This window comes from Lonchura striata, chromosome Z (genome assembly GCF_046129695.1).
Source record: "Lonchura striata isolate bLonStr1 chromosome Z, bLonStr1.mat, whole genome shotgun sequence".
NCBI classification, from domain to species: Eukaryota; Metazoa; Chordata; class Aves; order Passeriformes; family Estrildidae; genus Lonchura; species Lonchura striata.
The window spans coordinates 67,259,208-67,276,261 of record NC_134642.1 but is presented as its reverse complement, the minus strand read 5'-3'; the positions used below and the strand labels follow the sequence as shown (position 1 = coordinate 67,276,261).

General features: G+C 36.4%; 1 protein-coding gene across 1 annotated transcript in view; it reads right to left on the bottom strand.

The window, feature by feature from the left end:
- The window catches only part of ADGRV1 (adhesion G protein-coupled receptor V1), a 436,592-nt gene that overhangs the window by 247,572 nt on the left and 171,966 nt on the right, over positions 1 to 17,054 (bottom strand). Inside the window, exons 86-87 of the mRNA XM_077790425.1 lie at positions 12,869 to 12,985; positions 5,526 to 5,704 (exon numbers count right to left, since the gene is read on the bottom strand). Coding sequence (XP_077646551.1) covers positions 5,526 to 5,704; positions 12,869 to 12,985 — 296 coding nt within the window. The remainder of the gene's footprint in view (positions 1 to 5,525; positions 5,705 to 12,868; positions 12,986 to 17,054) is intronic.

The window sequence follows — 17,054 nt, the reverse complement described above, 5'->3', positions numbered from 1 at the left end:
AAAGGAGATATGAGACTTAATCCAAGATATGAGACTTGTACAGAAATTAGCTCACTCAAGTTAAAATATTCTTGTTATTGGTCCTTGGTATAAAGAAAGCAGATTTCCATTTTAGGGAACAGCTAGTAAGCCAGGGATCTGTTCCTGGGATGCATGCCAACACTGAGACAGTCATACAACTGGGTGATACCCAAAGCAGCACCCAGTATATTTTTCTGACTAGGTTAAGGGTCAGTGCACCAGATTGACAGATATTCGGTCAGAGAGAAATCACAGCACAAAGTGCCCGTGACTCCTTGCAAAGGACTTGGTACCAAAGCACATTTTCTATGGAGTTTCTTATCCCAATAATATTAACGATGACTCTGCCCTGGTTTCTGTTAATTTCTTCTCAGTACATGGTACAAATGCTATGTTTTGGATTGGAATGAGAATGGTATTGATAAGACATTAATGTTTTGGATTTTTGCTAGTCTTTTTATTCCTTCTCTCATGCTTTGTCAGTGAAATGGTAGGCAAAATGAACTGGAAGGAAACATTGGTGGGACAGGTGACCCAAATTGATTAAAGGGATATTTCCACACCACACAACTTCATGACCAGTATATAAAATGGTAAGTGCAGTCAATCTGGGTTCCAGAAGGGGTGTTTGGCATCAACTAGCCAAACTGGAGAGATAAATTTCACTGTGCATCACTTTAAAGAAAAAAATATCATTGTTATGATTCTAATTAATAAAATTATGATTTTTTTTTTTCAAACAGTAAGCACTTTTTATCTCAATATACAAGTTTCACTTTGATTCTTTTTTCCATTCAACTGGGATGGTGGAGGAAGAGAGGAGGAGGTGAAGCATGGTGTTTCATGTCCTGCTGGGCTTAAAACCATGACAGGCTCATCTGTTCCCTGAGCTGTCCCTATGTTTAAGATTCAGAGAAACTGCAGTGTGACCAACAAGAAGAGCTGTAACCCTTGACCACAGCAAAAATTTCATAGATCCAGCTTTCTGTAGCTTAATTTCCCTATCTCACAGATCTGGCTCCATAATCACAGATCCAGTGATTTTCCTGCAAAAAAAACTCTGAGCTGGACTGTAGAGGACATAGAAATATTTTGTGGTTTTTAGAAAGGAATGTCACTGGAAAATCTTTTTCATTATTTCTCATAGATATTTAATTACAACAATACAAAGAAGATATTTGAGAAGATTTAGCTTAACCCTTTTTTTGCTAGGAGAAAATATGACTCTGAATCCAAGTAAATGGGTATTTGTACAAATTTAAAATATTGTAATGGCACATATCTTCTTCTGTATTTTGTTTGCCACATGTATTTTAAAGAGAAAACTGAATGTGTGACAGGGATCCTTCTGACAAAGGAGATCATTCTTCCCTTGGTCATATATGGGATCTGATAAAAGAGAGACACTTCTAGATACTGGAGAGATTAACAGAGGGAAAAAGGCAAGCAAAAGACAACCAAGACACAGAGAGAATCACAGAATTAATTAGGTTGAAAAATAATTCTGAGATCATTGAGCCCAACCTATGACCAAACATCCCGTCAACTAGACTATTCCACAAAGTGTCGCACCCAGCCTTTACTTTAACATCTCCAAGTGACTTCACCATGTCCCTGGACAACCCATTCCAATATCTAGTTACTCTTTCTGTGAAGAACCTCCCCTGGTGCAGCTTGAGACTATGTCCTCTCATCCTGTCACTTATTGTCTGGGAGACTAGGCTGATTCCCACCAGGCTACAATCTCCTTTCAGGGAGTTGTAGAGAGTGCTAAGGCCTCTGCTGAGGCTCATTTTCTCCAGAGTCAGCCTCTCTTCACAGGACTTGTGCTCCCGACCCTTTCCTAGCTCCATTGCCCTTCTCTCTGGACACACTCAAGCACCTCAATGTCCTTCCTAAATCGAGGGGTCCAAAACTGCACCTAGCACTTGTGGTGTGGCCTCACCAGTGACCAGTATAGGAGGACAGTCACTGTTCTGGTCCTGTCCACACATTTCTCACCCAGGCCAGGATGCTGTTGGCCTTTTGGGCCACCTGGCCACAGCTTGCTCATGTTCAGCCAGCTATTGACAAGCACCCCCAGCCACTTTTTTTTTGCTGGGCACTGGCCAGCCACCTATTCCCAGCCTGCGGCTCTGAATGGGGTTATTGTAGCCAAAGTGCTGGACTCAGCACTTGGCCTTGTTGAACCTCATGCCATTGGTGTTGGCACATCAACCCAGCCTCTCCAGGTCCCTCTGCAGAGATTTCCTGCCCTCCAGCAGATCAACAGTCCGGTGCAACTTGTTATCACTCACATATGTGCTAACAATAGACTCAATCTTTTCATCAAGATCATCAATAAAGATAATTAAATGGGACTGGGCCAACACTGATCCCTGAGAGAACATGAACAAAAAACTCCTACTTACATGGGAGCTGGGAACTAGAGGAAGTTATAGAGCTGGTCGCAATTTAAAAAAAAAAAAAAAGGTAGGATACAGCATGACAAAAAGCATGCTTGTAATACAGCATTTGCAAAGATACAGTGGGCAGTGAGATATTTGCTTATAAACTTTTAAATTATTGTTCTGTCAAGTGTAATTTCTAATTTTTTCACTTTCAAAGGTTACTGTTTTTGCTTATAGTCTAGTAAATAAAGTCCTTTGGTCTTCTTATGTGAACTTGATTTCAAGAAGATTGAGTCAAACTCAAAGCATAAAGCAGGAACAAGAGTAGTTCCTGAGCTTATAAAAGCTCTTACTGTAGGTAAGAGATTTAAAATACCCAAGTAGGTAAAAGATCAATCTCACCTTTCAGAAGAATTTTTTTTATTAAATAAAGAAAAACTTATGAACAGATAAGTTTACAACAAGACAAACTTCACATTAAAATCAAATTCCAAAGCTTACTGTGGTTACCAAACTCTAGAGAGTTCAGCATTTGCTGTATTCTTGGTATATACAGCTAGACCTGTATATATACAAAGACACAGTTCACCTAATATGGTGAAAAACATAAGGAGGCAAATTCAAACTGCAGATATTGACAAAGAGATGTATAGTGCAATGGAAGGGTGAGAAGGAAGAGAAATCTGAATAATTACATAAAATCTAGCTCTCTCCAGTTTCATCCTGGTCAATTGTCACTTTCTAACGCTTACAGAACAAAGATGCAAATAGAAGAGCTAAAATAGAAATCTTTGCCAGTAAAGTAGCTTTCTAATTTCTCATGTACCCCTGAAAAATTCAGTGCTGTTGAAAGTTCATGAACCACACCCATTTGCAAGCTTTGCCCTAAGCCATCTGTTTCTGAGATCAGAAGCCAGAATTGTTGAATGACAAGTACCAGCTTTTGTTCCCAAGCATGAGTTTAAAGGTTAATTATACTACACTCACTGGACTAGGGTACATTCTTGTACCCAAGAGATTTCCCAAATCTCTAAAAGATGTTATAAAAAAAACTTGAACTACCTTAACATTGTCCAGAATCAGCACCTTTTCTAGTCTTATTCAAAGACACTTCAACCTTTGCAGCTGAGCAGTAGGGGAATCACCAAAGGGAGGAGTGAAATAGCCCTTCTGTGTCAGTTAGGTTTTTCACTTATCACTGAACTCCAACCTTAAAAAATCAAAATGCTGCTTGGTGGCATTTCTACAGACAAATTTACCAGTATTAACAAAAAAACCCAAAACACACACAATGCCAAAGAGATAACAGTTCATACCATATATAAACACTGCTAATTATTAAAGTAATCAACAATATACTACTGGTTTATACTGCAACGCAGGAGTCACAGTATAAAATACAGGCATTTTTGTGTAGAATTTGTCATATCTGGAACGAAATTCTATCCTAATACTTCCTTTGAAGCATAAAAAACAACACAAACTTGTTCAGTGCAAGTATAAGATGAACTTTTCTAAACACAGCTATACTATTGCCTATTAATTGTGTCAATGGCATACTGGTTAAGAACAAAAAATGAGTTGCCTGACAGAGTGATCACTTAGGAGACAGTTAGGATGACAGGCTTCACTATTTCTGTTACTTTTACCAGCATACTACCATTCTCAAACCGTTTCTGAGGCTGATTCTGAAGTCAGTATGCAATCAGTTTGGATTTGAATATCTCCTTGCCACTTTTTCCACTACTGCATTCTGGCTTAGAGAAAGCAAACAAAGTGCTGTAGCTCAATCTATTCCCTTTCTACACTCTGTTTTCAAAGTCGTCTTGTATAAATAAGAACAAGCCTTACAGTACTCTTCAAATCAGGAATTAGCATTGATGTTATTTGTGAAAATTCTTGCAGATATCTCTGAGAGTGTTCACATTGACTGAGATAGAGTAAGCTGCACATTCACTAAGCTTGGGATGATTTCTGGCATTTCCCCACTGTAATAGAATGCTGGAAAAGTTTTATATTTAATTTGGTCAATGGGTTGGACTGAGTAATTTTCCTCTACTTAACAATTATATCAGAATTGTAAGGTTTTTCTTGTTTTCCAATGAATAAGTCATGGACATTGAAAGAAAACAACTGGAAAACTGTTTCACTACATAATGACACCATCAACTCACAGTTTGGCTGCAGTTGGAGAACTTGATTGTTACACACATTCCTTGTGTTTACTATACACAAAGTATTTTACCACAAAGAAAAAGACATGTTCTGTGAAGAAATATTGATGTGTATGGCATGGTATACACCTACGGAGCACTCCCTGATATAGCATGAGTATCAGCAATGGCTTGTTGCAGACCTCAGTTATATTTCTGAATGGAGCTGGTGTCTGAATGTCAGACTTAACTTCAGCCAACGTGGTCACAGAACTTGTGGTACCCAATGTAACTCATTTACATCAAAATCAGGTATTGCTACTTACCATGCACAGTACAGATTCACACACAGATATGTATATGCAAATAATATTTATAAGGCAACGTGTGTGTGTGTATAAATATATATATACATTTGCATATATTTAAACATCAGTATGAAATTCAAGTATCTACTTCTCACAGGAATTCCCTTGGTGTGACAAAAAACACAACACTAAATTTTGTTCTCTTATAATGGAATGATGCACACAGTATTCCTCTATTATTAAAGATGAATTAATATTCTCCTGCTGTGGATCTACCCTGAAAGCAATGTCATATGATGTTTTCATAAAAAGAACTTGTACATTCATTTTAAAAAGAAGGTGTATGTTTATTCTTTTCTGCACGTCAAGCACCTAATTGTGATACAAAATCAATAAGTATATAATCCTTATACCCTAGAAGAACTATAATAACAGATTAAGTTCACCAGAAAAGAAGCCAGAAGAAAAAAAAAGGTAGGAAAGAGCAAAAATATTTATCTCCATTTAAATGTATTTGGCTCTATGAAGATATACTGTTTTAATTATGACCGTTATCTATGCTTATATATGACTTTCCACATGGAAGAAAATTAAGTAGAAATGAAAATAGACAATACAATGTCTAGTTCATGCTTTTTTAAGGAAAAACTTACAAATCACTGTAGACAAGGCCATAAATCTGTGCTGTGCTGTGATGGTAGATTCCTCTCAAGGTAATTAGAAGAAGGATAACAACAAAAGCTGGAAGCCCCCAACTCAAAATGAAGTAAAGCAGATAGCGCCTCTCTGTGTGTTCATCATTCATCACAAGGACATACCAGAAATTAACTGCCTGAAGAATAAAGCACAAAAACAATCAGTAGGCTTGCTTGTTATAAACTATGCCAAAAACTGAATCACTCTGAAGGTCACAATGAAACGTATTTCTGCCCCGGCGCAGGTGCATGTATAAACACTATTCAACAGAAATACTTTGTCCCCACTTCTTAAGTAACGAAAAGACATTATAAAAACAATATGCTTATTTATACAACTATTTAGAATTAGACTAACATAGAAAAAGAGACACCCTGTTTGGCAGAGAACACTACTTTTGAGATGTAAAAATAGCCTTTTGGTGCAAAAGTCACTTTTTCCTCTAGATATTCATACCTTCTCATAGAAGACTGGCATATAGTATTTCTAAATCTGCATTTAATATTTTTATGTATCTTGTAGGAAACACATAAGCTCCTTTGATGGCTCTGTGATCCTGTTCTGGACTCAGGAGTGCAATACAGACATAGAGCAAGTCTAGCAATGGTTCATAAAAATGACTGAGGGATGGAAAACTTCTCCCATGAGGGGAGGCTGAGGGAGCTGTGGCTGCTCAGCCTGGAGACAGAAGGCTCAGGGGAATCATATCCATATGTACAAACATCTGATAGGAGGCAGTGATGAAGAGGGAGACATTCTCCTCAGTGATGCCCAGTGGTGGGGCAAGAGACAATGGGCCCAAATTAACATACAAGAAGCTCTATCTGCATTAAAGAAAAGGCTTTGTTACTGTGAAGGTGGTCAAACACTGGACCAAGATACCCAGAGAGGTTGTGGAGTAGTGTCCTTAACTGGCCACGGTCCTAGGCAATCTGCCCTAGCTCTTTGAGGTAGGGTGTTTGCACTAGACAGCCTCAAGGTACCCCTAAAACTACAACAGTTCTATGATTCTGTGTAATATATGCATAACAGTTTAAGAAAAAACAGCAAATAAATGAATACAGGCATCTCTAAAACAATCTGTGTTTTGTTATGATCAACTCATCATCAAACAGTAAAATGTGGTTTAAAACATTATATGAATCAATATAGTGGAATAGCTGAAACCCCTTGAAAGAGCTGGTAGTACAAGTAACGAAATTCTTCAAGTAAAACAAAATACTTAACATATTGCTTGGATATTTGAATTTTCTTCAAGATGTTCATAGTAGAAACACTGTCATGTGTAAGCATTTTTTAAAGCACATCTACACACTACTGTCTAATAAACAACTAAGCTATCCATAATAAAAATGTTTTTGAAAAATTTTTCTTCACTTACTTCATTTTTTACACTACAAAATGTTATACTACCTACAGGTCTGCATGCTATATCATTATTTTCTGGCCTTTTATATGAGGTGTGAAAGGGATTAATTGTCTTTTTCTGCATATAAGGTATCTAATTTGAGCTTGTGCCTTTAAGCATGTTTTGTTGGTCAATGGAGACAGGATAGACACCTTCAGGAACTCATTAATCCTAACCCAAGCATAATAATCTCTCTCTATGGTCTACACAAGGGTTTCATATAATAATGTTGATTTACATGCTTCATTTTCAGCTATCTGTTGTAAGGATAAATAAAAATTCATATACCGTGACAAGACAACACAACATGATTATTTTATTGAGAGAAATTTTGCATATTTCCCTCAGCACCCGGCTTGTCTACCCCTTTGTTGAGGAATGCTTAATTTTCACATTCAAATGCTTAATTAGTTGTTTCTGGATTCCTTATGTAGGTCATTAGTTAACCTTATTAGATCTCCTTATTAGGTCTCATTAGGTACCTATCATTTCAAATTTTTTTCTGTGATTTACATGGTATGAATATGCAATACTTTCTCTTGTTGATCATAAAGCACATTGCATGGTAGCAACTTGTTTAAAAAAGGTTAGTAACTGTTTTAAATGCCTTTTTAAGAGAATGAGATTTCATGGATATGTCCAGTGTATATAATTATATTAATATGTAATAACTATGATGTCTTTTTTGGTTTTTGTTGGTGATTGGTGCTAAATGAACAAAGGCAAAGTTTATTTTCCTTAAAAGATCACAGGTAAATCCCACCACATAATTGCAACTATCCTGTGTAGGTTGAAAGAACACAGAAAAACTATTAATTCCATTGCTGGATGTGCATTGGAGGAAATCATTAAACAGATGAAAATTGTATTTGGACAAAAAATTCCACAGCTTGTGGAAAGATTTGTTTGTTCTGTTCACTTTTTTGTGGGACTGAAAACTAATTAAAAATTCTGTTTGTCAATTCAGATCAATAAACACACTTTAATTACATGCCCTTATAGTGCTGGCTAGGTGGTGCCTCACTGAAAGAACTTCCTGACAGCAAAATCCTTAAACTATATATGCAATACACTCAGGGACTGTTGGTTCTACTAATTCTAACAATCTGGTGAACATTCACCCAATGTTTTCAGTCACCCAACTGAAATTGCTTTCTATGAAATCATACCTCATGTCCTTGTTCTGTGTCTGGTTAGTCATATTTAGTTATCTCACCTCATTTATCACAGCATAACACTTAACACCACAGCTGCTGTAAAGATGTGAGGTTGGATTATCCACATTTTCTGCACAGTCACAGTTGTATTTTGATAATTAGTAGTTCTTATATTCGACCCCTTTTGATGTTTCAAAATGTAATCAATTAAATAATACAGGAACTAATTTTAGCAAATCCTTTCCTGTTGCCATGCTGCAACAATTACCAGTTCAACAGAAGAATAAAATGTACAGTCCATTTTCCAGCTGCTCAGGTGGAAGAACAAATGGGCAAGTTATGATTTGTTCTGCTATAGAATGCAAAATAATTGTTTATACACATAACACTCTAATGAGACAATATGAACTTTAGTGAAGGGTTTTATCTTTTAAAATGAAGCAATTAATGGAAATTACATTCTCAAACCTGGGACATGTTTATTTAATTTTTTAATTATTCATTCATTGATCTTAAGTGATAATTACAAAATTTTAGTATTTTTTGTGTTGGAAGGGGCCACCAAATTCCCCATCTCCTGCCATAGGACATTTTTCACTGGACCAGTGTCCTGTTGCCAGCCAGAACAGGGTTAATTTATGCAGTAGCCATGGCTGGGACCCAGAGGTTATCCTATATCACCCCCCATCACTGCTGAGGGTTGGAAGAAGGAGCTCTTCTAGGGAGAAGAGGTTTTTTCTGGGTCAGTGTAGTGTGGTTGAGGGAGCAGTTGGGTGGTGGTGGTGCTGTGTGAATTGTTCACCTCCTTCTTGTCCCCTCCCTCAGTATTGTTGTTGTACTGTTTGTTCCCTTATCTCATTGCTGTTTCCAGCACATTGCTCTTATCTCAACCCACGATCTTTGCAGGGCAGAGGGAGGGGGAGGCTGAGAGCAAGAGAGCAGTGCATGGATTCAGTGGGAGCACTAAATTGGAGAATACCGGTCCTAGACGAGGACAACAAAGTTGCTCAAAGTCTCATCTCCAGCTGCCCTTGAACACTTCCAGGGAAGAAGTAGTCACAACTCAGCAAGCTGGGCAACCCATTCCAATGCCCCACCACCTGTGATAATCTGCAGATAACTGGCAAACAATGTGTGCAAAATATTTTAAATAAATAATTTCCAATTCATTAGGAAAACTTCTATTTTCCTTCTTTCTTCTTTTTACAAGTAGTTGGAGGTGTCATTTTATAATAATTGTATGCTTTTATATAATTCCTTTTTTGAAGCTGTTAAGCAGTCTACAAATTATTCTTAAAATAAAAGGCAGCAAACTTACTTTAAGATCAGTAAACACCTTACAAGTCTGACAAATTTATAGAATATTTAAAGTGCCATTAAATTGATGTAGGAGAAAGATTCAGGTGTGAGTGATAACAAGTTCATGACTTTCACTTTGGTTTGCTTGTTGAATTGACACTTCCACTGTTGATTTAATTTACTCTAGCAATAGCTCAAGAAAGCACAAAGAATCATATTTTTCCATAATTTTACTCTGTGTCAGAATTGGCAACTGAAAATTACAGATTTTTTTTTTTAACCTGAATAGACAGCTTTTAATTTTTTTTCCTGTTACTTACTTTTTGCAACATATTAGAGAATATTAAGAGAAGAAACTTCTTTCCTTGTCATGATGAAAGACACTCTTAGTGTTTGCTCTTAAGATAAATGCTTGAAAATACAGATCTATGCTGTTCATCTGTACAAAGGGACACTTGTCAGGGTGAAGACCTCTGGCTGTCTGACATTAATATAAGGCAAATATTTCAGGCCCATAAAGAGCCATTTGCACCTTGTTTACTCCTTTTCTTCTGCAGTTAAGAAAGCCTCATCTTTTTAAAAATTGGGTAATGCTATCAACTTTCTGTGACTTCTCCCTATAAAAAGCAAGAAACAAGACCATACAATAAAAAAAAATGAGAGGAACAAACAGACAAGCAAGGATGATTTGATGGAATCTTTGTCCTGATGCCAAAGGTGATCTCTGAGATCCTTTCCATTCTTACATTTCAGTCAATATATGAATAGTAGTTACATCTGTAGCAGAAATACTTGTATTGAATATGTGTACCAATATGAGAAGCTAAAAAGAGAAGAATTAAAACACGAAGACCATTGACATAGGACAAAATGTTAAGCATTATTACTATACCTAGCACTTTGCGGAAGATGGAAAAATTACAAAACAAAAAAAAATGTAAGGAAGTTATCCTGGAGTCTAGAAAGTGAAGATCTTTGATCTGGACCTCAGAAAAAAATCTTTCAATGTCCGACTGTACTGTTAAATCTGTGTTTTATTTAGAGTTTTGTTGCCTGGAAATGATGCTCCACCACCTTTTGATCACTTAAAATTGCCTGGATTTTGTGGATGTTTCAGTTTCAAATACCTGCATGGTGCTTGTACTTGATTACCACATTGACCCATTTCTGTATCCTCTGACCAAGGCAGCCACTTGCAGATTTGTATAACATAAGTCAATGATCAAGCATATGCACTATGCTATGCAGCCTCATAAAGGGCAGAGTGACTGTACAAAGGACATAGAATATTTTCCTGTATTTTGTTCTTTTCCAGACATAAGTATTTAAGTTCCATTTAAGTAAAAATACATTATTAATTCTGCTTTTCAAATCAAGTAATGTATATAAAGTATACTATGCTGAGAAATACAAACATTCATTTCCCAGACTTTTAAGTCTGCTGTTCAAACAGCAGTAGCATCCAGACTTCCCAAATCAATCTGGTTTCCCCTTGGATCCACAAGCTTTTCTAGAGTTGTCATCAATTCAACACAGAGATGAGGACACTCAGCACTCCTTCCCATGCACTGATATAGCTTACTCACTCCATAATGAGATATATAAACCCAAAACCTATTCCCAGCCAAGAGGAGCAAACTGTAGCTGAGGACTGGGTTGATCTGTATTTCAGATTATTTCTTTCCTTTTGGGTTTTTCAAAGTTCAGGAATTATTCTCAGATGAAGGCCTGCACCTACAAAAAGGAAATCTTCATTCTGAGTTTTAGTCCTGGCAGCTCATCACACAGCAGGCTGATGGATTCCCTCTTAAGCACGTTTGTCCTGTCAGATTTCCATGAAAAACCTTTATGTTTAACACAGGCCAGAGGCTCCATTAAATGCAACGTATTATGCAAGTTCTTAGGATTTGAACAAAGTCTACTCAAAAAAAGTAACACTGGATTTAAACTACAGACATAAAAATGACCAACTGTTAACAGTTAACTTTTTGACTGCCATTATAAGTAATTTATGCAGCTTAATGCAATGTATAACACAGAATGAAATGCTGAGCTGCCAAAGCTTGAGGCATCCCAGTAAAAATAAAAATGTCACTTCATCCAAATTAGCAAATGGTGAAGAGCTCTGAAGCAATTTAGGAATAAAGTGAATGAGCAACTGTGAAGAATATAATTTACAGTTAACAAAATAATTTAGATTAGTTAACTGACAAAAACATAATTTGCCAAGCAAACAAATTTCCCTATTGAGGCCATCTACATGTAGCTTGCTAAGCCTAATGAGCACAGCAGAACTGTTGGAGAGGCCGCTAGGGTTCTCAATGAGTACCCTGACATATCTCAAGAAAAAGCTATATAACACGTGAATATTACTGGGAGAGAAAGTGGCATTTGGATGTAGCCTAATTTGCAATTCTTGGTTTGGTCTGACAGCCTGTGTTTTGGAGGATTTGTATGGTAAGATATGGAGCTGCATATATAAAGCTGTATGCTATAATAAATGTGCTTGGGATAAATCCTCTTAAAATAACAGAAAAATAAATCACTTAGCTAAAATACTAGTGCTAAATAAACATTTCTAAATGAGGGCATAATAATGTATTTTTTCTAATAACCCCATAGTGTTTTACTTTGACTAACTTACAACTAGTAATTTTCTATAACTATTTTGATTGCTCATGGAGTTCCATATTAGTTCAACTGTTTTTTCCACCATTTACTGCTCTATAATATATCAAATGAGCAACAGAGCTGTGAGTAGTCTGGAGTAGTAGATTGATGAGGAATGGCTGAGGGAGCTGGAGGTGTTCAGCCTGGACAAAAGGATGGGGGGACATGGTTTAGTTGTGGATTTGGCAGTACTGAGTTAACTGTTGAACTTAATGATCCTAGAGCTTCTCCTAAATGATTCTATGATTCTACAAAAAATTCTGGCAATAGTTATGAATACATATATTCTGCATTTTAATGCATACTTTGAAAGTATGTTTGTCATGTTATACAAGTTTAATGACTAAGATGCCACTGACTCAACAAATTACAGTGTAGTTTACATTTACACTTTACCTGTAAGAGACTGCTTCAAAAGACCAAATAAGAGATGTTTAGAAAAACTCCTAAGAGTAAGAAAAATAATTCTTTCTTGTTCTGAGACAATTCTTCGTTGTTTTGAGGGTTAATAGTTGTAATGGAAATGAGTGGAAAAAGTCTGTATAGTGTTTGCATATTTACCCTTGGAATTGTGTTACTGTCATAATAATAGTCATCTAAAGTTTTGGCTTTCTAGTAGCATTGAATTTCAGTGTTCTGTATCTCTCATATATAGACATACAGACATGTATATATATGCACTAAAATATAATAGAAATATAGTGTGACTATCAGTTACTTTTATAGGTGTTCTGTGGTAAATGATAAAAAGGACTAAGAAACCAACCTGAATAAGCATCCAGCTGAACTGGCAGAGGTAAAGGTAATGGGTAACAGATGCGAGGGCAATGCAGCTTTCCTCTGAGATATGCTGGCTCATGTAAGCAGAGGCCAGAAATGAAACCTGTCAGAAGAAAAAAGAATACATGCATATTGGAATTAAACAGAATTAATTTAATATTAATAGTAAGGGTAAAAAAAATTAGTTTGGAAGTAAAACATACACTAAATTACTATTTCAGAGACTCAGGAAAGATATCTTGGACATTTAAAATTCACCCAAAAGAAGTTATACTTAAACATTGTTGACCCCTAAACCAGTTGGATTTGCTGAAGCCTTAGTTGACAAACTGTGGTCTTATACCTAGATGTATTTTTGGCTGGAATGGAAAATAATATTGATACCGCACTGATGTTCTTGTTGTTGCTAGATAATGTTTATCTAGAAGATTAGGGCTTTTTAATTTCCCATTCTCTCCCAGCTAGCAAGTGCTGGCACCACTCTTAAAGGACTTTTTTTCCCACAAATCTGACACCTGACACACTGCTGTGGGAAACCAAGGGTCAAGCTTGAAGAATGAGGAAGCACACCTGAGAGGGAGGGTATGTGTAGGCAAAGAGTCAAGAGAGGTACCCATGGGCCATTTGGAGCTGCCTGCTGTAAAGGGACCCCAGTCCCAGCAGTGACAGTCTTGGGTGGTGCATGTGTAACTTCTTAAGTAGTGTGAGAATGTTCAGGCAGTGGCCTCTCCACAGACTGCACCCTTACATAAAAAGACTACAGAGAGACTAAATATTTACTGTTTAAAATTGCTCCCATGCAACATTAGACATGGGTTTTGCAACTGGGGTACAGATTTTCCTCTCTAAGACTAAGAGAGTTAACTTCTGATTTGAATAAATCCAGCTATTTTATCAAGTAAACAAACTCAAGGCATTTACTGTCTTCAGGCTGTCAGACATGTAAGAGTATAATACCTCAGCCCCTAATATAGCAATACTGGACAACAGGAAGGAAGCAATGATTCCTTTGTCTAATACCATACCAGGATTTCACATTTACAAGGCAGTTACAATTTGGGTTTTTTTCCACAAACATGCCAAATATCAAAGGACTATATGTTGGCTGGATATGTAGCCAATACATTGTCTAAGGAACAAAGGTATTCTGACTGCAATGAATGCAGCTAGACAATTTCAACATAGCATTTTAAATTAAAACACAACTCACAAACTTAAGTCTGTCTTCTGTAAATTTCTTTACAGAAGAAATGGCTCTACAAGCAAAATTCATAAAAGTGTTAAAGTGTTCACATAAAGAAAGGTTCTATTAATTCACTGTGCTGATCATTTTCTCTTTGCCTGACAAAAAAATACTACTTTTTTGACCAAGAGCCCAGTAACAGAAATTAATGGGCTCTGGAGACAGATTTTATGTACATAAAATCAGGAGATAGGATAGGTAAAAAAGTTAAAGTTAATTAAGTGATGTGGGATACATGTGGACAATGTATTTACAGCAAAATACTTACATCGTACTGAGTAACCCTTACACAGTCTCATTATCATAAAAGTACCCTTATAAGTATAATGTATAAACTATAATACCTCACCTGAAATTGAAGAATAACAATGAGCAACTGGGGAACTAGTGGATTAAAAATAATTATGACCTGCATTTCAAAATCTAAAGAAAAAAAAATGCATGTTCAATATTTTATGTGGTATTTATCAGCTTCTGTTGGAAACTGGCATCTAATCATAGCCACATAATCATTCAGTTATTAAGAGGTTAACACACAGATTAATAAAGACTGGTCTTTGCCAAATTCTGACACTGCTGAAACAAATCCCATCATCTGGAGTGGGTTACACACAATTGAAATATGTCTGCATTAGCTGCCACCCATGAGGGATAAAAAAGAACTGTTTGTGAAAACAATCCCATGCCACCAGCTCTCTCAAACACTACTAATAGTAATTTGTCTAAGTCTTGAGCAAATGCTTCTACTGACAACAAGCATCTGAGTGGAAAGACTTTATAACCTTTTGCTCTCTGAAGACTTGTGCATATATCAAGGACAGACTGCTAGACTAGAGTAAAATAGGGGATGCAAACAGAAAAGCAGACTGATGGAGTCCTGGAATTTGGACCTTTTGGACTGAATGTTGGTTTGAAAGCATTTTGTATTTATAACCAAGAAACTATAATTCCTAACACTCTCTTGTGCTTCAAGAAAAATAAGGTTTTGCACATTAAAAAAGAGGAGTATATATATATATCAACAGTTTTCCAATTAAAACAATGGACAGAGTCCAAAATATGTGCTAAAAAAGGCCTATCATTGATAGAAACTGACTTTTCATAAAGGAACAAAGCAGCAATATGGCTGGAGTAATCACTCAGCTAAGAATTCACTGTACTTAGTGGCCTTAGAGTATTTATTAAAAAAAAAAAGTAAAATATAAAATATTCATAGACTTTGTTATTTTGTATCTTGGTTGGAAGCTACAAATAAGAGTTGGTTAATAACATAAAAATCCCCGCAAACCAACAAATATGCTTTCCCAATAAAGTGCTCCTTAGACTAATTGCCCATGTCTTCTGTGCCTCACTTAGTAACTATAGGCTGCAACCTTTTATAACAAGGAACCTATTACTTTAATAACAAAAATATGTGCCATCTATTAGAAAAAGTTGTTCCCTCCTGGATCTTTAAAATATATGCTCATTATAATATCAATTGTCCAGAGCTCTTTTTACAGAGAACTTACAGTTTAAATAGTCCTTTTCTATCTTTATATACTGGTATTTAGTTCTATGCTGAAGTTATAACATGTTTTTTCCTCATACTTGTCAAGGTGAACAGTGTGGTGGTTTTATATTGGAGGCACTCAACAGCAGTGACTTTCTAAGAGAAGCTGCTAGCAGTTTCCTCCATGTCTGATAAAAAGACCTTGAAATAGCTGTGAAGTTGAGAAGTTTGAACAGAAAGAGAGAAGAATGATGAAAGCCCACCAGGGAGAGAAGAAGACCTCTGTTCACAGAGATGAAGATGATCTCAGAGACAAATAAAGAGAACTTTTTCTTTTGAACAGCTCATCCTTAAAACAGTACCCCATAACTTGATAAGGCCCATAAATACAGCCGTCAGAAAAGCTGTGAAAAATGGGAAGAACTTCACAATTGCTGATTTTCTGGATGGGTGCTATTCATGAAAATGAGAAACCATGAGAGAACTATTTTCTTGGGGAGCAGTCTCCATAAATTAACAAGAGAGACTTCTCTCCCTAAGTGAACTGAAGAAAGACTGTTCTAGGAGTAATAAATTGAATTAATTGTACATTGTTAGTGAGAAAGAAAAAGTTGTAAGAGGGAGGAAAAGCGTTCTAAGGATTTTATTCTGATTCTTAATATTCTTTCTTTTAGTCAGTGTTAATAAAGCTTTCTTCATATCCATTTAAAGTTTTGAGTGTGCTTATCCTTCCTCCTAATCCAATCTCACAACAAAAAAATAAGTAAGCACATTCTAGTGAGTGCACTGGCATTTGGCCAGCACTGAAAACAACCACATCAGAGCCGACCCAAAAATATTTAATTGATAATCCCATAAAATGCTCAAGTAGCAGGCTTATACTTTTAATAATTTGACTGTGATTGTTCCATACCATCACATGTATGAAGAGTATTTTGTACTGCTGTTTCCAAGTGGTAGGCTATATCTGAACATCACTCCTTCACTAGCTGAGATCTGCTTCTAGTTTCCAGCCTGCACTTTTTCATGGGCAGTATAAACTGACCATGAAAACCAACTGTCTTTATGTCTGTTGTAAGTTTACCAGGTTACATAGAATTTCCTCCTCCTTGGGGTTTGTACTATCATGAATTTATGGAAAGCAGTAGTACTGTCCCTCAGGCTCCATTTCTCAGGATTAATTGAGCCACTTCACAACAAGTACTCTGAAGAGATGCCTAAACTGATCTGGACAGCAAAAGCAGTTTAGCTCCATGCTTAGATCAATTTACCTTGTTTCTCACCTACATACTGAACCCTACATACTGAAATGCATGCTCGCACATGTGAAAACTTGTCCTTGTGCAAAAAGTCTCTGCAGCTTTTGCTCCAATTTCACTGTTCTTCTATATACTGATGACACATTGATTCTATCCTTCATGAAACACTTAGGGTTGG